The sequence below is a fragment of the Pholis gunnellus genome (assembly GCF_910591455.1).
Source record: "Pholis gunnellus genome assembly, chromosome: 16".
Taxonomy (NCBI): Eukaryota; Metazoa; Chordata; class Actinopteri; order Perciformes; family Pholidae; genus Pholis; species Pholis gunnellus.
Genome location: NC_136543.1, coordinates 4,258,028 through 4,285,682, shown reverse-complemented (window position 1 = coordinate 4,285,682; position 27,655 = coordinate 4,258,028). Strand labels below are relative to the sequence as shown.

At 45.5% G+C, this 27,655-nt stretch overlaps 1 protein-coding gene across 10 annotated transcripts in view; it reads right to left on the bottom strand.

The window, feature by feature from the left end:
* pleca (plectin a) overlaps window positions 1–27,655 on the bottom strand; it is a gene marked incomplete at its 5' end in the record, with an annotated part of 80,256 nt that overhangs the window by 36,821 nt on the left and 15,780 nt on the right. For 2 of the 10 annotated variants that reach the window (XM_079175932.1, XM_079175924.1), the window contains one exon: window positions 11,172–11,300. The exons of 4 other annotated variants lie outside the window; for them this stretch is intronic. In XM_079175932.1, coding sequence (XP_079032058.1) covers window positions 11,172–11,211 — 40 coding nt within the window. Of the gene's footprint in view, window positions 1–646; window positions 849–4,665; window positions 4,808–11,171; window positions 11,301–27,655 lie in introns of those variants that run through there. 4 more of the 10 variants (XM_079175926.1, XM_079175927.1, XM_079175923.1 and 1 more) reach the window with 3 other exon arrangements.

Here is a 27,655-nt window from a genome sequence, read left to right as displayed (position 1 = left end):
GGCAGCAGGCCGAGCTGTGGATGTTTCCTTTCATCCGCTCAGTCAAAGGAACCTTGAAGATGAGGTGAGAGATAACGAGTCTCCTGAAAGAACAGTTATTGGTTGTTCATCGCGGCGCGCTGTAATGTGGAGCGTCACACGGAAAGAGGACACACACTTTTAATGAATTAAGTTTCTGGCACAAGAAAAAACAAGTCTGGTTAATGCATCTGATAACTGGACTAGAAGAATACGTTCTTTTGTCTCTAAATAGGCAGCCTAGTCATCTGAGCTGCAGCCAACCTAACGGGTAGTTAGAAAGCGAGTCCTGCCAGATATCGTCACTGCTTAGTCCGTCTATCGTACCAACATGGGTGTCAGCACGTGTGACCAATAAAAAGAGGAAACGGCGTGACACATGAAGGGGCGTGGCCCGTTTGATTCAAGAGATTGCAGATGACCACCGCAGGGTAGACACGACGCAGATTCTACCTTTCAGACATCAAACTACATTTACACCAGTTCTTCATAGACTAACACAGAATTTCACCCTGGTGTGATGGACACAACCAGAAAACGTACAAATAAAACTAGAATTAAATTAGCAGAAGGAAACACAAAAGGCCTCCACGCCTGTACAACTGAAACAATGTAAAGATGACTCTACCTTTCCTGTGATCCATGGCTTTGAGCATCCCCTGATAGGGGGAGTCCTCTATGAAGACCACGTCGCTACCCACACTGTCAGAGGAGTAGTTTCTGAATCTCCTCTCCATCGCCATGCCGGCCTTATCTCAGAGATCAACAACAAATCAGCAGGTTGAGAGACGACGGTGTCTGCTTTTTGACTTCTTCTTCTTGCCTGAGCCTCTGCTTCACAGTGTCACCCTGTAGTTAAGTGGGAGTGTTCAGGCCACTGATTCAGTTCTTACTCCCTTTTTTTTTTCCTTCCTGTGCATGTCTCTTGACATTCTAGGCTGCAATTTGTTTTTCTGTTTTTTTTTTCCAGCAGCTCTTGCAAAAATGCCTGCCCCGCGGGCTACGATGTCAGAAGCTGTCATTCAACACGCAGGCAGTGATCTGTGGGAGGAGAGGGAGGATTCTCCCCTCCTGGACCAGCACTGTTATGTAACCGCCCACCAAACCACACACCAGAGACCTCCACTGAGCACAGACCCCTGCACTGATTACATGTAGACCGGCATTAACTTCTGTGTGTCTCCAAGTTTACTTTACAGTCGCACAAATAGTCACTCAAGACCAAAGACAGGTTTTTGTTTTACATGTTGCACTTCTCTTATACTAATGACAAACATTTTCAAACTCATATAGTTTAGGTTCATTTCACTGCAAGCTTAGTATTTTCAAGGATAGTCTGATATTTCAGCAGTCAAGCAACTACGTTCTTAATGCAACAAACAACTTAAAAAAACAGATCCTTTTCACATTTTATGTTCTAGCAACAACGCCCAATTTCCACAGCTGTCCACAAAATCTGGTCCTCAAACGCAAGATCTGTTTTTGTTTTGATATAAAAAATTCCTGCCTGTGTATCTTGAGAGAAAGGTCAGAGGTCAGGCTAAAAAACAGAAGCTTCAACTCGGTTCATCTTAGGGAGGAAACCATGCTGTTCCAACACATACAGTGTGTGTCCTTGAGACTCGTTTGTTAAAAAGACAAAGGGGGGGCATTCCCTAATATAGACCCAGCTGTACAGAAACGGTCCACTGGAGCTTGTTAACCCCAACTGAGCTCCACGAGCGCAGGCTGGCAGTCACCGCTGTGTGGTCGGAGGCTGGCAGGCTGGACCATGCCACACAACCACAACCCGGAGCCTCAATGAAAAGCCTGTTCCTCCACACGGACGGGAGGCCGGGGCGATGGAAACAAACGTCCGCGGCCATTTCTCGTCACGGAACAATCACAAGGAAAGTGAGCGCTCTTCCACCATCAGGACACAACCAGAGGGGGGAACTGGCTCTGAGGGGTTTGTTTCCGTACAGCGCAGCAGCAGGAAGTATAGAAGCAGTTATAGATCTCTAATGAGAACAACCTGCGACACCAACATTTTGGTTCTCCTATGATGAATTTCCAATTTTCAATAATTTGCTTCTGGTGAGCCAGTGGCTTACAAAAACCCCCAACAAAGATCTTAACAGAGTAACCACGCTGATCCCAGACACAGAGCAGCTATTGTGGCTCTGTGTGGACTGAACAGTGTGAGTCTATGTGCATGAGTGGAAAAAGAAAAAAGGAGCATTGTTACGGCATCTTTTTCATGCAATAAAACTTGTTTCCAGCCGCACAACAGTCTCTGAACAGTTATGCATTGCGGTGCTCTGAACTAGCACCTCCCTCACTCCCACATTCATGTCCCAGAGCACCGAAATACCTGCACCCCACCTCTCACCCTTGGGAGCATCAATATTCCGTGCAGATACTGACACAAGACGGACTCAAGGAGAGATTGTTTTTTTTGTATGCCTACACAGGGAGGTGGCTTGTCAGGACTTGTGTGTGGAAGCTGCAGCCCACAACTTGACACTATCGGCTTTGTACGTGCTGAAAGCGTAATCCTAGGATCGTACTTTTGTCATGCAGCAACCGAGGACATTACATTTAATTCAATTCCAAGTTATTTTGTATTGCACAAAATCACAAATCACAAAATGATTTAGTGGCTTTAGAATCAGAAAAGTACAACGTGTACAAAGTTGAACTTTTGCTGTCGTGTTGTGCAGCTTCCAAAACACTGCATGCTGAACTCTGAATGTGTGCAGATATCAGCTGATTGAAGTCTTGACACAATCAGATGCAGTGAGATTAGTTGTGATTCATTAATTTAAAACACAATCCTGTATGATGTTTATGAAGCACTTTTAATGTGATGCAATCATGTGGCTCTTATCAGTAAGGGGCTGATAGGCGCACACAGTGCAGTACTGTGTGGTAATAAAACCCAGAGCATCGAGAGCAGATAGGAGTTTTATGATGACAGTTCTGGCGTGAGAAGCTCGCAAGTCGATGCATTCCTGAGGGCGCGCCCGCCCTCCCCGCAGACAGGGGGAGCCGCCTTTCTGAGATAAACCCCCCCCCCCAAAAAAAGAAAGGTAAAACTCTGTCCGCCTGCTCTTTTGTGCAAGTGACAGCATGCGGTGTCAGTCCCACCAAGGACAGGAATGTTGGCGTGACATCTGGCGAGCAGGTCTTCGTGGAGTTCATGACTGAGGGGCGATGGTATGAACGTTGGACAGTTCGGGGAGGAAGTTTGCCAAGGTGAGGAATGAACGCCCCAGGGCATTATGGGGCGGATCTAACCTGGAGCTGGCAATGAAGAGGGCATGAAGGCATGAACCACCACCAGAATAAGACCGAGCTGTCTGTTGTTACATCTGTAAGGAATGTGTTCCTTTTCAAAACAAACTCAGGTGCTGATAGGCGGTGTGTGTGTGTGTGTGTGTGTGTGTGTGGGGGGGGGGCTTCGTGAGATGCAGATGGACAATGCACCCAATGATCCCAAAAAGCATCAATGAGACATTTAGTTGTCCTCCAAGTGGCCCACCTTATGTCTTCTCTCCATAATTATTCAGGCCTCCAACTCACTTTTGCAATAAGAGCATAATCTTTAGGGAGGGTGCATTCAAAAACCGACGTGTAATTAGCCACATGTGGTGTTTACAATCTTGCGGTGATACGAGGACAAGATAATTGCTATATTTATGATCTTCAGATGGGACAATTAAAGAGCAGACGAGGTTATTACTCCACGCGGTTTGTCTCCCTCTTCTGTTGGAGAAGCTGCACTACAACACACGAGGAGCCTGAATGTGCAACAATGATAAACGTCTAACTAGCAGCTGACGATCATCTCAGACCCAGGCCCTGATCAAGAGTTTAACTACTGTTAAGAAAGTGAGAGGTCTCCTGGGGCCCTGCGGTGTTGACGGACAGTCACTGTGAAATATGGGAAGAGTGTTTTGTGAGAGTGGTTGCCGTGACAACGCAGCAAACACACACAGCCAGAGTCCGTCGGTGTGTTTACAGAGGAGCGGGTTTGGTCCTAAACCTCTGGAGGAAAACAGTTAACCGTCACAGAAACTACAAATCATCTTCGTGACACGTTCAGACGGTAAAGCAGGAGGTAAACAAACAAACAAACAAACCTCCATTAGTGTGAGCCTCTTAGCACACACACTGAATGTTTACACAGTCACTGACGGTTAGCTCTATTCAAATGTGAGCAGTGGGCGTCACTAACGATTTTCTTTTCATTACTTATGAATCTGAATATCATTTTCCATTATTACTTTCTTGTTAAATCATAACTCACTTGGTTTATTATCAATAATCATAAAATAGTTGCATTATAGAAGCTGGAACCAGAGATTTTTTGGTATTTTTGCTCACAAAATTACTCTTTTTTACATTTGTTTTGCTTATCAAAATGTTTTCGTTTTTGGAATCAACTAAACATTAAGTCGTTTCAGCTCTATGTTACAGTATGTGGGACACAAAGCATTACTCAGAGACGCCCACTCCTTTGACCCTCGAGGCAGTGGCACGGAAAGGGTTAACCTCATCGCCATCAGCACCCCCAACCCCCCCACTCCGATGCCCCTCCCAACCCGGTCATCCTCCTATTACAGGCGCTGAGCGACGGGGGCGGCGGCGGACGGCCGGACCTACCTGCGCAGCACATCCGACTGTACAGATGAGAGCCCACTTCTCCGCAGCTCATCTCGTGGATGTAATTCGTTCGTCGGTAGATCATTGCGTCGCCGCACCAGGACGGCGCAGCGGCGCGCAACGTATCCTCCACCTCGGCCATCCTGGTGTGTGTGTGTGTGTGTGTGTGTGTGTGTGTGTGTGTGTTTTTGGGCTGCGCGTAAAACCAAACGGCGCGCTGGACTTTCCCGGAATAAAACGCGCCCCCACTGATTCGCGTGTTTCTCGTGAGTGGTACCAGCCCTCAAAAACTTCTCTCTATCCGAGCCACATGGAGGAGGAAAAAAAAAAACACACACACAGTGTCAGATTGCAGACAGTTTGTCACAAGCCCAGCCCACTTTTGTTCTGTTTAGTGAGATGACCGGGAGCGCTCCATCCTCCTTTGTTACCGCCTTCGTGCGTTAAAAGTTGAAGCGCGTCTGAGAGGAACGTCCCCCGAAATAAACTAGCGTTGTATTTACTGCTGTCGACTGTCACGCTGTCCTTATTTTAGCGCGTGATGTGCGCCTCTCCCCAGATTACACAACCACACAGACCCCTAAATGCGAAGCCGCTAGAATAACTTCTGCAGGACACTTTTGATAAGAGACGCTCCCACCTATTGTCTCACTGAGGGCACTGGCTGGTAACAACAAAGGGCAGAGAGCAGGTTAAACGTTGGCTGCTGGGTAATAAATTATCACTCCTCTCTCCCCCAAGCCCCCCCCCCCCTCCGCCTTCCTTCCCGCACATGCACAGCAGCTGTTGGTCAGGAATAACTCCCCCATAGGAGTCCTGTTTTCTCTTTCCTTGCAAACACTTAGAAATACTTCACATTCACAGGCTCATTATATTGGCTCATGTTCAAGTTAAGGCAGCGTACAAACCGCCATGACAAGTACAGTAGATCCACTTCACTTCTGCTATCTGGACTGTAATATAAACAATAAAATAATACAGCAGCCAATAGAGCTCATTCAACAACTTCACTCGACTTAAAGGGACAGCCATCTGTAGGTTTCTCCATTGGTTACAAAAGCACGAATAATAAAGCAGGAGTAGAGATCTCGGTTGAACACTTTTTTTACATGCATCCACTGTTTGATTATTCGCCTTTTTGTTTGCATAAAATATTGTAAAGTTTGGAAGAAGAATCAACACATTTCATTACATCTGATGTACTTTTACATTCTCTGAGGATGTTTACAGTTTTTTTTAAAACAGGTTTTTTTTATCTCCGACAGCGATATTTCAAAGCAGGAACCACAACTCAAAGCCTACATGGCTCTGTTTCATCCTCTGGATCACAACAGCACGGTTCAAATGTTGCAGCAGCAAACCACGGCCTGTGTTTACCAATAACTGACTTCAATAAACACAGACACGTAAAAAATGAATTGGATTAAAGCAATTTATCCAAATAAATGTGTCTTTAATCTTTAAGATAATAAAAACTTGGACTGATGGAGGATGCATGTGTTTTAGACGTTGGCAGGAGGAAACACAAACTCCTGCCTCGACACGGGCACACGGTGTACTGTGTGGCCCGACTACTCGCGAGGTTTACCACTAATGTGTTTCACGTTGCGTTGGCTATTGTATTGTGGAGGCCGTGTGGGGACACGGTGGGCGTCCTTCAGTAATGGCATGTTTTTTTTTTTCCACTTTCCAGTGAGAGCAGAGTGGGCTCCCCCCCCCCCCCCCCCCCTCCAGTCTGTTATTACTGTGCCAGTGAAAGGAGAGAGGGGAAGTGAGTCACGGCTGCACACCACCGGCCAGAAAGCCCAGTCCTTCTGTGTGTGGCGTGTGGTTCAGCAGACGCCGGCAGTCTAGTGGCTCCTCCATGGACACTGGTGCAGACCTTGGGTGTGGCTTCCCAAATGGATTAGACGTGTTTAGTGTTGTGAAGCGAAACGCAGCTTTTCTAATCTTTTGAGCGCCTCGCACTACAATTGTTAACAGAAATCTCAAGTTTGAAGTCGAGCTTAACAAGAGAGTGTGCAGAGTGTTGAAGAGGAGATCAAGATCAACTGAAGCCCCCTCGCAGATCTCATAATGGTTTATCACTCTTAATTATCCAACAGAGAACTCAAAAAGATCCCGAGGATCAGGGTGAGGCCACGTGAAGGAGAACCATAGGCCTCCTCCTCCTCCTCCTCCAGTTTGTTATGACCGTATCCAGGACACACAGTCCACCCACCCCAGTGTCGAGTTTACTACCATTAGCCGGCCGCCATGTGTGGCACTTCTGTGGGCTTTTTTTAAACCCTGCCTCTGGAAATCCCTTTTACCTACTTCCACCATTCACCCTGTGTCAAAGGCACCTTGTGGCTCCGGCACACTACAGTTCAGACTCACACCCAGCCGCCGTGTGCTTACATCCAGCGTGTTTGTCACATTACAGGCTCGGTACAAAATCAAGCGGCCAGACATCGATCGAGCCACTTCCCTCCTCCGATCAAAATACATCATTAAAAGCGCTGGGAAGAGGGAACGAGAGCGTTGCTGATGCACAGGGAGCAGACTTGTTGTCTGCACTGCGGCAGCTGAAAGCAGATCTCTTCATATGAAAATGGGCTGGATATTGACAGAAGGTAGAGATAGCACGAGGCCCGCTTTTGCAATGCAATGTTTGATCAAACTGCTCTTCCAGGAAACCTTTGCACTTGAGCTGTGCACGGTTTACAGAATGTATAAACTCACTGCACAGATGAGGAGAGGAAGGTCACTTTCTCATGTCTTTTAACTTTTTGCTTTGGTTCTATGATTTGCATATTAAGCGGTTTTATGGGCTTTTTATCCTTTTAGAAGTAAGTTAACTTTTTCTGATGACTTGTCACTGCGTACTCACTACAAACAGGCAAGTCACTGTTGTGAAAAACTGCTTTTATCTCATCGAGACGTGTCCTCCTCGACTTTCTGTTTTAAAAGGATTGTGTTGTTTATTATCCGACCTCGACCCCTGGGAGCGATAAGGACAAAGTACACCGCCTGGCTTCAGTTTGGCAAAAACAACCCGAACATTTCCGGGCGGTGGGCATCCTGTAAGATACAGTTTACAGCTGGATTGCTTTCAAGTGCAGGTGGAGCAGTTTAGATGTGATTTGGGGCTACTTTATCGTTTTAGGCTGCTTGATTGTCCAAAGTGAGTGTGCTGAATGTTTTTTCAAAGGTCCTGTTTGTCAAACTGGTTTCTCACACTACTTTCAGAGGTGGGGGAAAAAACAATTGCCCTTTATGAACACCTGCAGACCGTCAGTCAGACATCCTTGGCCTCAGGGCGTGTCCCCTGCAGGGTGTGTTTGAAGGCCGCCATTGTGCCAAGCTGTGTCAACAGCCAAAAAAACAAAAAACAAAAAGCCTGCGTGAGGTGTGTCTGGTGACATTAAAAGCCACAGGTGTCTGCAGGTAACCTTCAGCCTAGTCAGTGGGTCTAATAGAGAGTAATTGTTCTTCGGCTGACAGTACACTTTAAAGCATTCCAAGAAGAAACTGGCGGAACCGGTCTCTTACCTATGAAGGCATAACCACAAAGATAAGAAGCTCTGTCTGGTCAAAGGCTCAAACTCACATTGAGTCACCTTAAGGAAGCCACGCAACTCGAGACGCAACTCGAGCCGCATCTCGACAAAACAAAGAACTGAAAAAAAAGGGACACTGCTCAAGGACAAAGCCCAGACCAAAGCTCTGACAGAATGCTGTGCCTCCAAAGTCATCACATTCTGACCAGCATTTACGGGGTTAACAGCAACATCTCCATACCACAGGAAACCCAGAGTGTGAGAGGGGGAGAAAGAGGAGGGGGGGGGGGGGGGGAGAGAGGAAGAGAGAGAAGGAGTGTGCGCCATGAAAACACACGGAACAGGAGAGAGCAGAGACGACGGACGACGACAGCCGGCGAGAAACTATTTTGAACGGAAAGACCTTCCACGCACGCTCCTCTCATAGCACCGCCACCTCTCCCGAAGTAAAGAAAGCCTCCCCGGCTTCTCTTACCTTGCTTCTTCCGTACTCTCCACTGCCAGGCCAAGATTAAGGTAACAATGTGGCCCGCGACCACCAGGGCCGGGAACACACTTCCAGGGGGGCTTGCCGGCATCGGGCCTGGTGTAAAGTGGAGAGTCCCGGGCTCTGAAGACAGACGGACGGGAGCGTGGGGAGCGTGGGCAGGGGAGGGGGGGGTGAAAGGTGAAGGGGGAGTGGAGAGGTGTGTGCGCCTAGGGGTGTGTTGCCATCCCGGACTTTAAAAAGCAGCCAAGTTGTCCGTGACTTTCACAGGAGAAAGAGAGAGAGAGAGAAACAAACGAAAGAGCACCCCCCCCCCCTCCCTCTCCTCTCGTCCCTGTGACTCAGTCTGCTGGCGCAAGTGGCCGAGCTCCCTCCCTCCCACTTTTTCCCCTGTACTTTACTCTAACAGTTCCTCTCTGTCTCTTCTTCTTCTATTCTAAATTGTACTTATTTCAAAATCTGCTCTGAATTCTGCCAGCACAAGCAACTTCGCAGCTTTAAAGTAGTTTAAAGAAGTGTTGTCCGCTGCGGCTCAAGTGACTGCGCTGGTTTCCTCGCTCTCTGCAGCCTATCTGCAGGAGTTAATAATACATGAGGCAGGCTGCTTTGTGGGACACACACACACACACACACACACACACACACACACACACACACACACACACACACACACACACACACACACACACACACACACACACACACACACACACACACACACACACACACACACACACACTCACTCACTCACTCAGCCTTGATAAGAGAACGAGTGAGATCCACCTTGAGACTATGTCAAAGTTTCCAAACTCACTCCATAGGATTTTCTTCTACCCACTGAAGCCCCTTCAGTTATTTTCCATCGCGGTTTACGACTCACAGATCATCTCGGGACAACCCCTTCCTCCTCCTCCTGCCAAATGTTTATACTGAAGCCATGCTTTTTTTTTTTCCCCTTCACACAATAATCCACTCCCTCTCAATTCATTCTCGTTATGCAAACTTCACTACTTCTCCCTAGACGTTACTGTAATTGCTTCCGTATGTTTGAGCAGCATAGCCGCTGCCTCTAAGCTTCCCAGAAACCTATTTAACATACTGTTCTACCACCAAACCCTTACAAAATCTCTCTTGAATTTAACCCTATCATTTCAGACATGGCGTTTCATTTCCCCCTCGGGACAGGTCCTGTTATTTGAACACTGAAGAGCCTCAAAGGAAAACGTCTGCTTAAACCAGACTGAGCCGCCTCTGACGTCACCGTAGACATTTTCAAACCTGTTGTCCAGTTATAAATAAAACTCTGATCACCAGTAGATCCCTCTCTGTTCTCAGCAACACACCTTTCATATTCAAGGTGTTCCCTTCCCTCAGTGTGTAGTGCTGCATGGACTGTAAGCCCTTGACATTTAATGGATGGCCTCTGATAAGACTCATGTTAACTGCAAAAATACACACACACACACACACACGCGCAACACCTGCTTGCATCACTGTCGAGACATCAAAATCTGCTTGCTGCGGGCAAAAACGGCATCTCTGCCAGAACATCACGCAGGGAACATTACTCTATCGGTGTGCACTTCAAACATTGTCACGGAGAAACTCGACACCAAGACCGGTGTCACGATCCCACAGCGCCGGCAATTCAATGCCACACGCCAGCAGATACATAACACAAGCAGGAATAGACGGCAGAGCCTCGACCTCAAGCCGCCTGAGCACAGCGTGACTTAATGTACAGAGGAGAATTCAGCAGAGTCTGTTTTTTAATAAAAAACTGAAAGAAAACTTGGGTACTTCAAATGAATGAACACAAATTTGCCTCAAAAGAGCGTCCGGGAACAGAAGCTTAATGTACGCTCTCAACAAAGAGGACAGTGTAACGGAGTGATTTCATCTGAGGAGAGACCTCGTGTGATCCCCGTTTTCAAAATGTCCTCCTAATCCCCAGAGCCTCAGAAACTGGCAACTCAAATTGGAAATCATTCAGAGTGAAGACTGGGCAAAGGGAGTAGAAAGCGAGGGAGCCGTACAGATGTCTGGAATAAATTCAATCCACCACTCCTTCATGGGAGGAGTCGGCCCCCTCCCACGCCCCTCACATGGTATGCGTTTGCTCAATGATTCCCATATTGTGACACATGCCCTGCATACCCACACAAAGGCAATAAAGCCCAACTTCACATCAGTCTAGTTGAGTAAAAAGTTCTTCATTTCATTTAAAATGCCTCCAATCACTATATATATATATATATATATATATATATATATATATAACAGAGATATTCCAGGTAAGGTGAGCAATGACAGGAATGTTTTTAATCTGAAACCCTCTACAGAGACACTGGTGCTGGGAGTGGCCCTGTCCTCAGATGGCATACATAATGCAAGAAATACAACTCTACTCAGTTTGCCCCCATTGCAGCATCCCTCAATGCAGCGATATAGAGTTTCAAATGAAAAGGCAAACCTACCGTCCGGAGGTGCAGGACACAAGCAGCAGCATAAGTCCATCTTTGCTCAGCGTCTTCGCAACTTTTAGAGGAAGCACTGAACTGAACTGCCAAGGAGTCAAATCTGACCTCCCGACATTGTGTTCTGATGAAAACCAGGGGGGCGTGCTGAAAAAGCAAGCAAGAGAAAAAAAAAAAAGGAAAAAAAGAGAGAACAGAGAAGCGGAGGCTCGGCTGGGAAGTGAGAACTCGACAGCGCTGCGAGTTTTGACTTAATTCGAGAGGCTTCCTCAGTGGAAACAGCGTCTCATGCGTGGTGGTTTCTGACGAGCGCCTCTGGATGAAATCCATGCGCAGCGCTGCAGAAACTCCCAGGGACACATTTTCTTACTGCATTTAGACAAAGAGCGGAAAACGAGATTTGTTTTGCCAGCCAGCTACTATAACAAAGGCTTCTCTGTGGAAGCCATAAAAGAGTGGAGGACAGTTAAAATATGCGCCCACATCCACAGGATATGGATCATACAAAGCTAAGACAATGGGAGCTGGGAGATTAGACTGATATTAATAAATAAGTAGAATTAGAAAAGGAGGATATTGTTATCTAAAGATATTGGCTGCATTAGCACACACACACACACAGTAGCATCTTTGTATAAATGTATTGCTTCCTTTGGTCCTCATGATGGTTTAGTTGTGTTGAACTTTGATTTAACATTAACTGAGTACTATTCCTTGTACTACGCAGTTGCAGTAACTTTTATGATAAACGGTGCTGAAAAAACGATTTGTTTTGACAGCCTTTGGATTGATGACCGGTTCATTACGCAAAAATGACAAACATTCCGGTTTCTCAAATATGAGAAATATGCTTTATATGATTGCAGATAGTCGAACACCACAAATGAAATGAATTTACCATCTAAAGCTCTGAACATTCACATTTGATCAACTAAAGGATTCATCAAAAAAATAAAGAAATAAATCATTAGTTCTGCAGATAACTAAAAATAATTGGACAGTCTGTGTATCTTCCAGGCATGCTATCTATGCAGCTGTGAGCCCACCCAGGCCTGGTTCTTCACTGTGGGGGCTTGACCGCACGATCTTATGCAAAAGAGGAGAGATGTGGAGCAGCCAGTCAGGGGCCCTGCTGCCGCCCACGCCCGCTGGGATTTAGCACCATGGAACATGATCCCAGACACTGCCGAGCAGCGTGGGTGGTGTGTTCTTCAGCGTGAAGTTACAGCATGAACTACAATCTCCTTCACTGTTATTCTCTAAATAAACACATCTGGGATCAGAAAACCATACACAAAAAACACGTATGATGTGTCGTCACAAAGCCCGGTCCTGGACTGTTATCTGCTACACTGGCAGTGAGAGACACACCCAGACCTGCTGCCTCCTCTTTGGTCCCCTGCACTGAGCCCTCGCCATAAAGTACTTCTGTGCTGACACCTTTTGGTAAGAAGACAGAACTGTTCCAGCAGCGGAGGCTTCCTACCTTGGCCGTGTTGAATCAAAGCCTCCATGAAGTCTCTTGTGTGATTCATTGTCCGTCGCAGCTCGAGCGGTGTCTCGTTTGATTTCCTTCTATCACGTAATAAAATGCAACCCACAGCACGATGAGACTGGTGACTCTCAGCGCGTGCGCTGCCGTGGCTGGTCCATTCAAGCACAGTGCAGTCTGTGTAAATGTTGGGAGTTTACGTTCATTGCAGGCTGGGCTAACACACTGAAGGGCAGATGAAAGGTGGCAACTGCCACATGTTCTCATCTGGACTGCTTCGCCCCTTCAGCAGGAAAAAGCTGAGTGTGGCTTAACTGGGCTCACATTTCCCGGTCGCTCTGCTTAGTCATGTGCACCGGGCCCCGGCGACGGAAAGTTTGCAGGCAGGCTGCATGTTAAGGTACAGCACGGAGCTTCCATGTGCGGCTTGTGCAGAAGCTCTGATCGTCATCAGGCTGAAATTTTGTGTGAGTGTTTAGCGATATGGGAGATCTGGAAAATGCTGCGTGTTCTGCAAGATGACGAGAGAATGACTGGACGGTCTGTGCACGGAAGCAATGTGCACAGTGCAGTAGCAGGACAGCATTTAAAGCAGCTCACTGTGTCCCCAGCAGATGGCAGAAGGAACCCCATCAGTCCTTAGTGTGCAAAAACAACTCAATATCAACAATATCTACATGTACGTATATTATATGGAAAGTGAAATATCAACACTTTAATAGGTTCATTTATTCAAATTTGTTAAAGGATGCACAAGCTGTGAAAAAAAGTAAACAGTAAAAAAACTAATATCTACAAAATACCTACAAATATCTATATAATAATAATAATGTTTACATCCCCTGATGTAATAAAGCTGGTGTACAGAGTGATACAGCCTGAGACCAGTTCACTATGAGGATACACTGGATGTGTGAATTCATGTGTCAGTATAGAGTATTAATAAAGAGGGTGACTGTCTGTCTGTGTGGAACAAACATGTAACAGCATCATCTGAGTAACATGTTGGAGTTACTCAGGAAGTGTAATAAGTCACGTTTTACTCCTTTAAAAAACACTACTTATTTCCTGGTATCCAAAGTAATAAGTTACGTTACTCGTACATTACGATATTACTTTTGGATGCGTCCGGTTACCGGGGCCTCTTTATTTTTAGCAAAAGTAGCGTCTTACGTTCTAGCCTTGAAACACATTGCAAACACTTGTATGTAACAGTGATTATTAAACTATGTGACCATGTGCAAGGTGATACATCAGAATTATTGCTAAAATAGTGTGGTCTCATGAACCGTTTGGCCAAATCAAATTATTTATTGTATCATTACAATACCTGATGACTACCTGATCATCCTCCATCTGAAGATCTGTGGCGATGTGTGTTCATGACCATCCGGACATGATGTGCAGCTTTCTGTTTGCTGATGTGTCGTCAGTACGTTTGACTGTGATTGACACGGCTGAGCTATGAGACCAGCGCCGTGACTGGCTATCTAATAACCATCACACCGCTGACCCATGTTTATCTTCAATTGGCCGTTTTGCACGATGCGCTGCTGCACAGACATGAACCAAAACAGAAGATGTGCATGGACCATGGATCGCATTTATTATTCAAATTTCAACTGAGGTTGCAAAATGTTAAACTGAGGGTGAAATACATGCGTTTGGACCCTCGTAGAACCGGACCTGTCTCTTCCTCGGCTACAATACGATCACACATGTGCTCAAGGCGATAATCGCCTGGTAGTCCACCAAAGATCATCTTGACACAATACGTGGACGCCTACTGACCTGCTGCGTGTTCACATCATCGAACCACAAGTTAACCTGCCACAAAATACAAAACGCCTTCTGGATTAATAACTGTAATATAACTACTGTGATGGAAAATGTAATCCCCTACACTACTCGTCACTGGGGAACAATATTTGAGCAACACTGATCAGCATTACTTAACTGATGATCTGCTACCTCTGGCTAACATGCAAGTCACAGCTTTCTGTTTGAACTTGAAAACTCTTGCCTGCACAGAAGCCCCCTTTTTAACAGAAAATGAACTAACAATTGTGCAAACATCTACACAACACTTCATAAGCGGTCATGCAAGCAAACCGCAGGTTGGCCCAATACTTCATGCATCCGGCAAAAAGACAGTCTGGTTATTATTTGGCTGTATGGAAAATGACAAGGCCATTACTTTAATTGCTAGAAGATCAAATTATCCCTCTCTCAACCTCCCAAACACAAGCAGTGCCCATAGCAACGCCAAGATAGCCTCTGCTGCAGACAAGAGGAACGAGGGGGAAACGGATGACGAAGAGGAGGAGAACGAACTAAGACCAGCTCAAACCTTCCAGGAAGTCAGGACCCTCTGAACATGCTGCTCATTCTCAGGGTCCTCTGTGAGGAAGCCCTGGTCTCCCTGAATTAGTGTAGTCTTCAGGGCAACAACGGGACACTCCGGAGGGACAACAGGGCCGGACCCTGCCTCAAAGGCTGGACTGGTGGAGGTCACTAGGGCGATATTAACCTTAGACATGGCTGTCATAGCAATGCTCTTCTCCATGACTTTATGGGTAATAAGAGCAATGCCATAATCCACCACTTTTTCTGTGGCTGTTGATGTAGGTGTTGCTGATTTAAGGTTGGGATCAGAGTTAAAGGTCTTAGCTTTGGTCACATAGACAAAGAGCTCAACATTCAGCTGCTTCATCAACTCAACATCATACTTCTCAACCGTTTCTTCAGTCGCCACATCAGCTTCCTCACCTTGATCGTTAACGTCCTGTCGTTCCTCCTTTTCAGTAAGCTCTGTCAACAAAGGGATTGTGGGCCTGTCCAGGTACTCTCCAGGTACCTCAGAGGCTGGGTTGGGGGATTCTCTGGGATCTGGGATCCATTCTTCTGGGGTCCCCTTAATCGTATCCTCCTGCATCTTCACACACTCAGACTCTTCAAAAGCTGCAGATGGGTGAGCAGCAGTCATTTTAACAAACTTCTGCAGGACTTCCTTGACTGGGGCACGAGGAGTCATGTGAACGGTTGGTATCTCTTTGGAGGACTTTGGTACAATTGAAGACGAGGAGACAAGAGAAATGGGTAGCTTGGCCTCCTTGGACGAGTCGGGACACCAGGTGACTCTGTCCTCATTGGGGAGATAGGAAGCTCCAAAGCTTTTCCGGTTACCCTCATTGGCCCAAAGTTCCTCTCTGCAGAAACCCTTCTTGGTCTGAACACAGAGCTGGCCGACAGATGCATCACAGTGGTAGGAACCTCTGAAGTTTTTTGGAGGCCTTTCAGATTGCTCTCTCTGCTCTCCTACTCTCTTGTAGCGGTAAATGTGCCTGTCCTCTTGGATTTCTCTTCCAGGCTTGGGTTTCGGGATGTACGATGTGGGGCCTTTCACGGTAAGGACTTGAGCGGAGGACTCAGGGCGACGAAGGCGTTGAAGGGGTGCAGGCATGATCTCTGGTGGCAGGTGCAGGTAATCTCGCAGGTATGCAATTCCTTCATTGGTAAGATAGTAGTAGGCATGTTTCCAAGTGAAAGTCTCCCTGACGCAGCCCTTGGATTTGAGGGAGCCCATGGCGCGGATCACCTTCAGGTTGGTAACCCCTGTGAGGTCAGGGTGCATGGACTGTGGACGCTTGTCCTTCTTGGCCACAATGACACCATCCCGAAAAAGAAGCTCATAGATTGCCTTCAGGTCGGCTAAAGGCATTACCATTCCAGCCACCATTTTGACTTTAGCTCTTTGAGGAATATCTTCTCAAAATATTTCTGACAACTACAACTTCAATATACACTGTTTGCGTGCAGTAACATCACACAAACAATATTTCCTTTTGCATTAGTTTTGCCTCACTGTGATAAAAGACCTATCTTCCAAATTGGCATCGTGAGTCAGCACGGAGACAGCGATGCTCACAACCCCTCCTACCTTTCTCAGTCCCAGTCGAAAGAGAAACTGTGTAGAGGAGAGTCAGGAGGGAAGAAAGGAGGAGAATTGGAGGGGGTGTGTGCACACGGGATGGAAACAGGAACCAAAAGGATCAGACGGAGCTGCGTAGAGAAGGTTGGTGTCCTGTGTGCCTGATGTTACTGCTACAAACCCACCACCGTCTCATTAGCCAATCTAACCGATGAACAAACACACCAATCCTCAGCTAATACTGTCTCACTGTTGCTCACACATGTAAATAGCCTAGGTCGCTCTTTTCTAAATATGAATTTAAATGTAATGGGCAAGGATTAAGGAAAATAAATAACGTAGTTTTAGTTCTACTAAAATATTCTGAAAGAAACTAAAAAATAAATATATATATAAACAAATAAAAATATATAAAAAAATATTCCCATAGTTTCTTATACAAATCAACAACCTCAATATATTTTTAGAAATATAAATGCCATAAGTATCGAAAGTATTTTGTTTTGAAATAGTCCAAAAATTGTAATTCCGTAAGTAATTTTGTAAACATTGTGAAAGCTTAGACTTATCTCTCTAATGGGTTTAACAATGTGTATTACTTTGTGAGATGAATAGCTTTTGTAGACTGAACAATATTTTTTTTCTAGATAATGTAAAACAATAAGAAATAAATTCTGTGTTTCAGGCCTTAAATAAGTCAGAAACATTGAATATTTTCATATATTTTATCATATTTCTTGTTATCATAGAAATGTAAACTGGAGGCTTTGCTCCTCTCTTGATGCTTTAGTCATGCTTTAGAGAGCACTCAGCAACATTACATCCTTTGTCTGTGTAAAGATGTGTAATAGATAACTTTGAGTCACAGTGCGTACTGAGAAAGCTGGTGTACAACTGATGCTCTGTTTGAAATAGCAGGTCGAGTGTATCCAGAGGAGGAATATTAAGAAACATCTGACAGAGTTGACACACACAACCCGCTATCAACAGGGCTGAGGGGAAAACCACCATCCACACAAAGCACACAGCTGTACCCGGCTACTTGCTAAGCAACAGATTGATGGTATTGACATGTCACTTAAGCAAGGGTACAAAATGAACAGCACTCTTTGTGGGTTAAACTGCTGAAGGTGTCCAATATAATACACTGTCAAAGCATCCATTCCTTTCCAAAGGTTGTCCATGATCTCTGGTCTCTTTTCCCTCAGCAGTCACAGCCCACAACCAGCCAACTCTGCAAACCTAAATGGAAAAGCCATCGAGTCATTTTGTTCCCTTAAGAGAAGACAGAAGTGTTTGATTCTCTGTTTTCTCGGCCTCCTCAGAGAGTGACTGACACTGGAAAGGACCGTGGAGACCAGGATAACCCCGGTTGGGCTAAAAATACAAAGAGGAGGCTTGGAAAAACGTCGGCAGCGGATGGGTATTTTTTCCCCGTTAGCCTTTAAATAAGGTGGTAGAACTGTGCCCTCCTCTGATAGCTGTGCGTCTTCAACGCCATCCAGAAATGAATATCAGAATAAAGCACATGCTACAGTGCCCTCTGCAGTTCGCATTGGGAGTCCCCAGACGGTGCACCGAGTACAGGGAAGAGCGGTGAGATAACGGAGAACCTTATTATTCTGCAAAATACGGGCGAACATCAGCTAGCACCGTTTAGCTTCGAGGAGTCGCCGATTTAATTATTCAACCATTTTTGTAATCATCTTAATGAAAATCCCCTTTGCTCTGCTTGTTTGTCACCCAGAAGGAATGTGAAACAGATTCCCTCCTCTCTGCTGGGAGTCTCTGGGACTCCAGCAGAGGAGGTGATAAGCTTAGTGAGGACTCAAATACAATAGCATGTATTTCAAACTGCTTTTAGTCACACTGAACTCTGGATGGAGATAACCCCACCCTTCTGGGACATGGCAACGGTAAAACAATCGCTGCAAATAATTATTTCGCGCCAGTCGAAGCTTCACTGCAGATCATACCAGATGATGTGCTGCCAGTTCGCTGGTATTTTGATCGTCAAAGATGATTTACTGAAGCGCTCAAGTGACGATATCTAGGAGAGCGAATCACAAATCATAAACGCGGCTGAACTGCTGCTTTGCTAGCTTGGGTAAAGTCTTGATATACGGCGTGGGCGATACAATCCTGCACGGTCGAAGTAAACAGATCTCTCACAGTGCACACATTCCGTGGTATTTCTGATCCATCAACTTGAGGCCTGGGTTGTGTCGGTTTATTGGACGGAGAGACTCTTATCTTCATGTGCTCTTCATTACCTGTCCTTTGGCTCGGAATCAAACAAAACCGCGGCAACAACAGACTTTTGTTTGGTTACCAATCACCAAATATGTACCTGCGTCAAACCTCTTCCAGCTTCAGCTCCAAAATAAAGCCTTTCTTTTAACACACAGCACACAAAGTACTGGCTTCAACACATTCAAAGTGTATAAATAAACACTACTCGGTCACAAATTCATTATCTACCAAATGGAAGTTGATTTACTAGGTGGGAACGTCTCCAAATGAAGACTGGATGAGAAAAAGAATCATCAGAATTCTGAGCAGCTACCCCACGTGAATAAGTGTAACCATGAATAAGCCCGGCATGCTTAACCTTTGCCTGGATATAAATAAAGTCGTAGTCTCTTTGAGCCGTGATGGAAGCTCATCGCCATGGTGGCACCTCGAAGTGGCCGCTTTAAAAACAAACCCATTCAACTCCTCTGGCAGATTGTGTGCTTTCTGCATTCCAGTACAGACTTTACAGCGAGTACTTTAAGCTATATGGTAGTCTTCCAAGTCGTTAAACGCAACCATGCATTATTTGGAAAACGGAGCAGTGGGAAAGGCACCGGGGGGAGTATTGCTTTAACAATACACACACACATCTGGTGATAAACTCTGTGACTAGTCTGCAACGATAACAACCCAGCATGCAGATTGATAAACACCTATAAGGTCTGCATTTCTCAGTATCAAAGGGTGTCTTCTTGATGTTCCATCTGTTTTCTCTGTTCTGGAGTTGGATCTGACATCTGTCCGCCTCATGTCCACTGAATTTCAAAAATCTTTTACTGATTCGAAGTGCGTACTTTACCCATAGCAGACTGATTACCCTTTGATGTGTCTTACAAAACATCGTCCTGAGGTTTAAATACTCAGAAAACAACTTTGAGCAGAAAGTGATGACGACCAATTAAAGATGAATTGTTGAAAGCATAGATAAGGAAACCATTGTTATTCAGACCTATGTTCAGGCGTTCAGTAATCTCCAAACCCATCAGACATCGGCCTGACGATGATTTATCCTCTGGGGTTAATGGCTCATTTTTCGGGGGTTCAGGTGTAGCCTGAGAATATCCAGAGAGCGGATATCCGGGCTAATTCTTCCTCTTCCGTGTGCTGGTCAAATGTTTACAGCCGATTAGCAACTTTAGACACACGAATAAAGTTGAGAGACGACGCCTTTCAGATAATCTCTAAAACAGATATCTGCTTATGAATGCAAATAAATGAAGACGATAGCCGACGGGTTCAGATATTATATTTCGGCCAATGCGCTCCGCTCAGCATACGGACTGATTACATGCAACCAAAGCCTGCTCACACGTGATCGAAGAAGAAGAGGAAGAAGAAATCATTATTATATTAATAACAAGAGGGGAATAAGAAGAACATTGGGGAGGTTGGGGTTCGGTGCCTTGCTCAAGTGCTCAAGAGTACCTCGGCAGTGGCAATGAGGCAAAGTAACAGGGAGTGTAGGGGGGAAAGTTTCAGCTGATATTGCACAAACCACTCAGGCTGTAAAAGTTGTTCAGTATAGAAGCGCTGCAACATGAGCGGTCTCGAGGGCAGGCTGGGTAAAATGGTGTGTTAGTGTGAGCAGCTAATGGACGCTCACAGCGCTGAACCTCAGAGACTTCAGGAGAAAACCTCAGGGATGAACAGAACCATACCGAGCATCTAACGAGGAAACGCTGATCAGTGCAAAGCTGACACGACTTAGTCCGTCTGCGAGATCACGGAGCTAAAATGGCCGACTTGGAAAGCGGCTAATGGATGACTGAGCTTTGCCGCAGTTGCCGGTTTTGCCAAATCAGATCATAACCATTACTCCACAGAGGAGGAAATATGAGAGCTCCTGTGTGTGTGTGTGTGTGTGTGTGTGTGTGTGTGTGTGTGTGTGTGTGTGTGTGTGTGTGTGTGTGTGTGTGTGACTGGCCGCTGCAGTGAGTCATCAAATAACCCATGGTAGGGCGTGGTCGGCCAGAAGTGTCTGTGAAACCATGGAAACGTGACGCACCACAGAAATATGAGCAAATACACACAAGGCCAGACCGGTGGTCAGGGCGATAGCATCGCTACTGACAACACACACAAACAGTGAGAGTCGGTCAGCGGCTCAGCACCACGCGACCACAACCGTTCCATCCCAAAAGCTCCAGATGTAGAAAAACTGTCAAGTGTGGGCACAGGATGAGGCGAGTGCAGACCGGTTTGGACACTATTTTAAGTCTTTTCATGTTACCATGCCCTCACACACACACACACACTTTCTATAAAACCTAAACTCAAACCATCAGCTGTTTTGTATGTTCCAAACATTCATAGCTTCTCCTGTAGCTGTTTGCACCACATGGTGTTATCAGAAGCATTTTGAGTGATTTACTGGTGAAGAGAGGAATGTTTACAACATACTGAACATACCGATCAACAGAAGGAGACGATATGACGAGATGAAGGGTTCAAGGCCTCAATCTGCCGGCTCCAGGGCTCATTAAAACACTCTAACCCTCAGACTCTGAACACTTTCTACTTAGACGCTAACTAACGACCAGATGAAGAAGAAACAGTCTACAACGGCAGTCACTGTGAGGATACCAACCGAAGGGGATTTGAGGTAACGGGTAATATATCCACGGTGTTGCTCACCGCCGGAGGAGCAAGAACAAAAGTGAACCGTGGCAAAGCCCTGGATGACAGTCCCTGTAGATACAAGCCTCTTTGGTGTGGGAAAGACAGCATGATATGTGACGGGGGCCGTTAGTGGAGTCCTATAGATCAGCTCTGCCCTCCTCATAAACCCGACGGTGACAGCGTGAAAGGGGCCACTTTAAAATGAACCCTTTCACTGATTCACTGTCTGGCTACATTCCCCCCTCTTCTCTGTCCTCCACATCACTCTGGGACTTTGCACCACTGTGAGGAAAAAATGCACAGAGAGCAACTAAGATTTGCCTGGAGGAGAGTGGGCAAAGAAGAGGTCTTTTGAGGAGAGAGCCGATTTATTTTCATGAGAAGGGGCGTCTTGCTGGCTGTTGTTCGGCCGTTATGCCTGCGGTGAGGGTTGGCCAACAAACGGCCCCTGCAGCTTTTAGAGGGTCGTTTCGTGCCAGGCAAGTTCTGGAAACGGCTTTAGAACTTACAATTACTGACTTAAATGTCAGTCGGAGGGAAGCTTGAATATAATCCACTCTCAAGCAAAATATAGCGCATACATATAGATCTATATGTGAAGTGTAGGAAGTGGAAACTTGGGCTACTTTGAGCTTCAGGCTTTGGAACACACAAACTCATAAGTCTATCAACAAGTCAAGAACTTTCAATTAATGCTGGAACGACTACCCGACTGATCAATGAGTCAACTCATTTCGTTGTTAGATGAATATCTTTAGGTTTTGGAGTGTTGATCAGACAAAACAAGTCATCTGAAGACGTCATCTTGGGCTCTGAGAAGTTGCAATGCTCATTTGTCACCACTCTTTGCATAGAGAATAAATACAATTAAAATAGCAATAAGCTTTAACCCTATATATCACACATAAAGCAAGTCCTCAGACGGTAAACACTGACCACATGTGACCTTCTCCTCTCACCAAGGGGTTAAAGATTTCATTAGAGACACAGAAGACGGGGACAGAGACGCCCCGAGCTGCAGATCAGACGCAGTCGACTCACTTTGGCATCGGATCAAAGAGTTCTCTGACACCATGACGAACATCAGCCTGCAGCCTCTAGTGCCACCGACTCATGATCATTATTACGTCAAATAAAAAGCTGTATTCATTTGAAGGCCATGCCACATACAGAGCTGTTGTGTAACAAGAACATGTATTTGGATCAATGGCATGGGGGAGCGCCAATTATATCAAACGTGTCTTGTCTGAGAATACCGCTGCATTTGGAGCTCACCCTTTCTGTGCCGGCTGACAGTCTCCACTGGCCCGCTCCCATCACCAGGGAGCCACAACTCAAACCCACAAACAGTCTTAAAGGCAGGAACAGCCACTTACCTAAAAGAAGAAGAAGAAGAAAAACCCAGCAGTTAGCAAAGAATGCAGCTGGTTCCAAGGTGAAATCTCAAAAACATACTCTTTAAAATGTAACTGCCTGTAAAAATGGAAAGAACACTTAAAAATAAAAAATAAAACAGAAGTGTTGCCACACAGACATGCAGTGTTACTGCGGTTGTTAATGGACTGAGAGGGGCAAGGCTTTTAATGGCATAAGATGCAGTTTAATGTGGAGACCACAGGACCATTTAGGAAGGATTAGCGAAGAGAAAAATAAAGCCCAACATCTATAATAACTCTATCTCATTAAGGCAATTTGTATCGGCCTGCAGTAGCTTCAGTCACACTGCCACCTTCTGGCCCCTTCAGGGAAAGCTCAAAAGTCAGAAGCAGCGGCGTTTTAAAACTCCTCTTACAAGCGGTTTAAGAGCCACATGGTTTCAATCCCACAGCCGATTCCCCTGCTGCCTCACAACACAGAGCACAAAGAGTGGAATCAGGACCCACCGAGCGGAGGATTAGAGGAAGGAGCTGGGGCGATCAGAGAGGATGTGTCAATTTACGGAGGCCGTCGCCCTTCTGAATTACAGGAAACCTGGGGTTAATGACATTATGTAATCACATCAGCTAAGTCAGGAGGCCACTCAGAGCTGTCAGTCACGCTCCTCATAACAGGATCACACTGACTCTTACTGAGGAACACAGGCCCCGAGCAGACCACACATTCAGACCTCACAGGCTGAATCATCACCAGGATGGTCCAACGCATTCACTGTGCTGCTCATTATGACAGGGCTTTGTACGCCATCACTCACTTTTCTGTCAAGCTGTGACATCAGTACAGGAGAAAGTCCCCCCAAAAAAAACTTTAACAGGGAGGAAAAAAATACTTGGTAGAAATATCTGCCTCTTTAGCTGCGAAGTATCACTCAGCGCTGAACAGATAGTATGGTGTGAAAGTCTGAAAACATTGTTAAAGGGATAGTTCGGATTTTTTACTTGTAGTTGTCAGAGGTTTGGAGTAACAGACAGTAGTACCAGCACGAGAGCAAAGTAATACTGCTGTGGACGGGCAGCAGCAACAAAAACTATCTATATCTGTTTAAGTGTACGCTGTATTTAGAATATTTTTACGGCTTTACTTTACCCTTTCAGAAGGGGAACTTTAGTCGTTATCTAAGCTCTCTTCAAAGCCACGAGACTTCTTTCACAAAAAACAGTTGTATTCAGTTCGGTTTGCTTTTCTGCAGGATTATGGGAAAACTGATTTTCAAGGCACTTGGTGAAAGGGTTAAGCACAGGCCAAAGAAGAACCCATTAAATGTTGGTGTGGATCCAAATCACAAGTTATGTTTGACATTGGTGAACATTGTGAGGTAGAGCATTTGGCTTTGGCTTAGATCTGCGCTTCCCGAGTGCTCTTATAGCTGTCAACCTTCACACACAAGTAGTACTGTGATCTACTGCTAATATAAAAATATTGATGAGAATTCAATCTGGGCGGGAGGAACTCTTCGATGTCTTTTTATGTCTCTGCCTGCAAGATAACGTGGCTCCAGTTCTCCCATCTGGAGTGAATCCGACCCCTGGCTGGGCAGGAACGGGACGAGGAATCTGAAACGTGGCCGTCCTCCGATTCGTGCAGCTCAAGTAGCATCTGAAGCATCCGAGAGCTGCTGAATACCGCTGCTGCTGAAAGTGGGAGGGTGACATGTGAGCCCCACATCTCTGAGCGTGAGGCGGATGTACTCATCAGCCACATCCAACAGACACGCCTGATGAATGAAGCCACTTGATACACTCAAGAGTTACGACTGTACACACATATTTAGTGCAGCAGCCGCTTATTTGTCCCCTGCATTGGATCACTTTATGCTGGGAAATTTCTTGGCACGCAGAAAGTGCAGCAGTGGGGGAAAAAGAAAACGCTGATCTGATGCTGGACTGTTATCTGCAGATCCAACAGATACACATGTACGGGACGTTGTGGGGCAATAAGGAATGAGATCATAGAGGGATGCTTAATCATCCCCAGACTCCAGATTAAAATCTAAAGTATGTACTTATAGGGTCATCAGGGAACCACATAATGACCCTGTTATGATGCTAACCAAGTTATTTTTACTTTACAAATGTGGTTAAGGAGAGGATCCACATGCTGCAATCAGGCCAGTGAATCAATGCATCATGAGGAGAGTTCACATCATGATCACTAAAAACATCTGCGAAAAACTGGAAAAGTAATATCTAAAGTTCATAAATTAAAGTTTATAAGATATCAACAAAAATGCATGAATTTATCACAGCTTTGTTGAAAAGTGTGCACGTGCTCCACATGGCCACATGTATCGCCTCCTTTAGGAAGCACTTCCTGTCTGCCTCTGTTGTGACTCTCAGCGCTCAGGGCTGCAAGCGTGGAAAAGACGGTTGATGACCCAGAATCCCCTGCAGGCCTTCTAGTGAACTGCTGCCTGATCAGCACTCTGTATACCTCCTAATACACTAAACACAATGGCGGACCCTGCCTGAGCTCCAGTCACTCATACTGTGAAAAGGGGAAGAACTGAAAGAGTCCAACAAAGACCGATGTCATCATTAAATGCACAACATCTGTAATATTTGTATATATATGGTGTACTGCATGTTTGCTTTCTTTCTGCACACAGATGTGTTTACTGTACAGTATATCACTTGTGTCACCATTTAAAATGGACTTTAAAGTTTCTTACTTTAACTTGAAATGTTTTTTGATGACATTTTAATCCCATTTTTTTACTTGCTTGAAAAACAATTATTCTTTAACATTAATTAATAGCACTGTTTCAATTTGTCATGACCTACATCTGCAGAATAGAAGAGTGAACCTGCCGATTGTCACAAAGCTACTTTGCCTCTTCGCCACGCACGTCTGAAACCCTAAACCGCTCAGAGGTCAAGTGCACCGACCCCGAACTTCCTTTTAACTGGATACGCCGTGTTTGAACCGGCCCCGCTAAAAAAGCCCCGCCATCGTCCTTTCACCGCCTGGCACGCGACGGCCTGAATTCACAACAGTCGGCTGTTTGTGAAAACACGCTGATACGTGCTCGACGGAGACCCTGGAGTAGAGGGAGTGTTCAAACATACAGAGTTACAGGCAACGCAAACAGGAGAGCTCCAAAGGTCAAAGGTTAAAGCCGGTTAAGAGAGACAAGCTTGTGGTTAAAAAGCAGAGGGCCTCGTTTCTTAATGTGTTGTAGTTGCTTTTGTTGTTTGAATAAAACACATTTTGAAAGAGAAAGACCACGTATTTCACCAGGTAAGCACGTTTGAAGGGTGAAACCTCTACTGCAAAGGAGACCCGTCCATGACAAGCATAACCAGTAGAATAAAACAAAACAAAGATCAGACAACAGAACGAGGAATACTAACAAAAGACAGGTGACAGAACAACAGAAAGAAAGGGAGTAATCTCATATCGTCCTTGTATGTTGGGTTTTATTCAGCCAACGGAGCTAAAAAAACACTTCCTCAGTCTTTGTTCATAAGCCTGAAATGAGCTCAACATATTTGGGTCAAGACCTAAAGCTGGCTGGTAGAAAGAAAAGATCTCCATGCTGCTTGAACAGGTTAAGGTCCCTACCGTCAGTGATGGGTAACCAAGGCCATGTGTCAATAGTGGCCCCCGCTTGTCTCAACACATACAGAGGAGCATCAGCAGGCTCTTGTGATTAAGAGCCGATTCTCTACCAAGTGCCTGGAAATAGCCGACAAGAATGCACAATGGGGAGCGATGGTCTAGAGGTGACGACATGCGTACAAATGAACTGAGCTGCACTCAGTGAGATGTACTCAGTGAGCAGCACTCAGTGAGCAGCGGTGTTGGACACGTTAAGTAACTCCTTTGGGAGCGCTCGGTGAAGCGAGGCAGCTTTTGTCCCCCCCGGAGCCCTGGAGAAGGCATTGTGGGCCCGTCCCAGAGGGCAGGACTCCTTCTGATCCCGCTCCAGGATCATTTAAATGTCCCTGTTCCAAAGTGTTAACCACATTCTGCCAGAGAGCTCCAGACAGACCTCGACTCCACACAGAGCAGCATGTTAAAAAGCTTCTCCTTTGGGCTGAGCCAGCTTCCGTCTCCTCAACGTGGGGCCTTTGTGTCCGTTTAATAGTCTGCTGTTAATCCTCGACTTAGTGAAATGTAGATGGTGCACACTGAGTCACAGATCGGTATAGAAGTAGCACACTCTCCGTGGCCTGAATACCTGATCAGCTGAGTGTTTGAAAGAAGAATACATTATGGAAGAGAGGCCTTTGGTTTACTTTGCAGGTTGAGGAACAGCACTGGTTAGGTCCTCCTGGGTAGATCTATTGAGAGTGTTGTCACAGCAACAACATGTCAAACTAACTTTCACTACGGTTGTTTTGAATCAAACTCCGTGGACGTTTCTCCAACACCTCAATGTTTTTAAAACCCATTGTGTCATTGTTCAACAAACAAGAAAAAACAAACATACATTAACTTTCTCATATAAATTGAATCGTCTAAAATTGCCAAAGTTTGATTTAAATCAGGAAGTATCTGATCTAGAATTGCTGCTTTTCTCTCTTTTATAGCATCGTATAATGAATATCTGTGGGTTTCGGACCGTTGATCAGACAAAAGAAGATGCCCGTCTATTTTTAGGATATGTTGATGGTGATTCTTGCACTTTTTATGATGATTAGTCTCGGCAATAACTGTATGACGAGCAGATAATGAAAATAATCAATAGATGCAGCCCTAATCCGATCA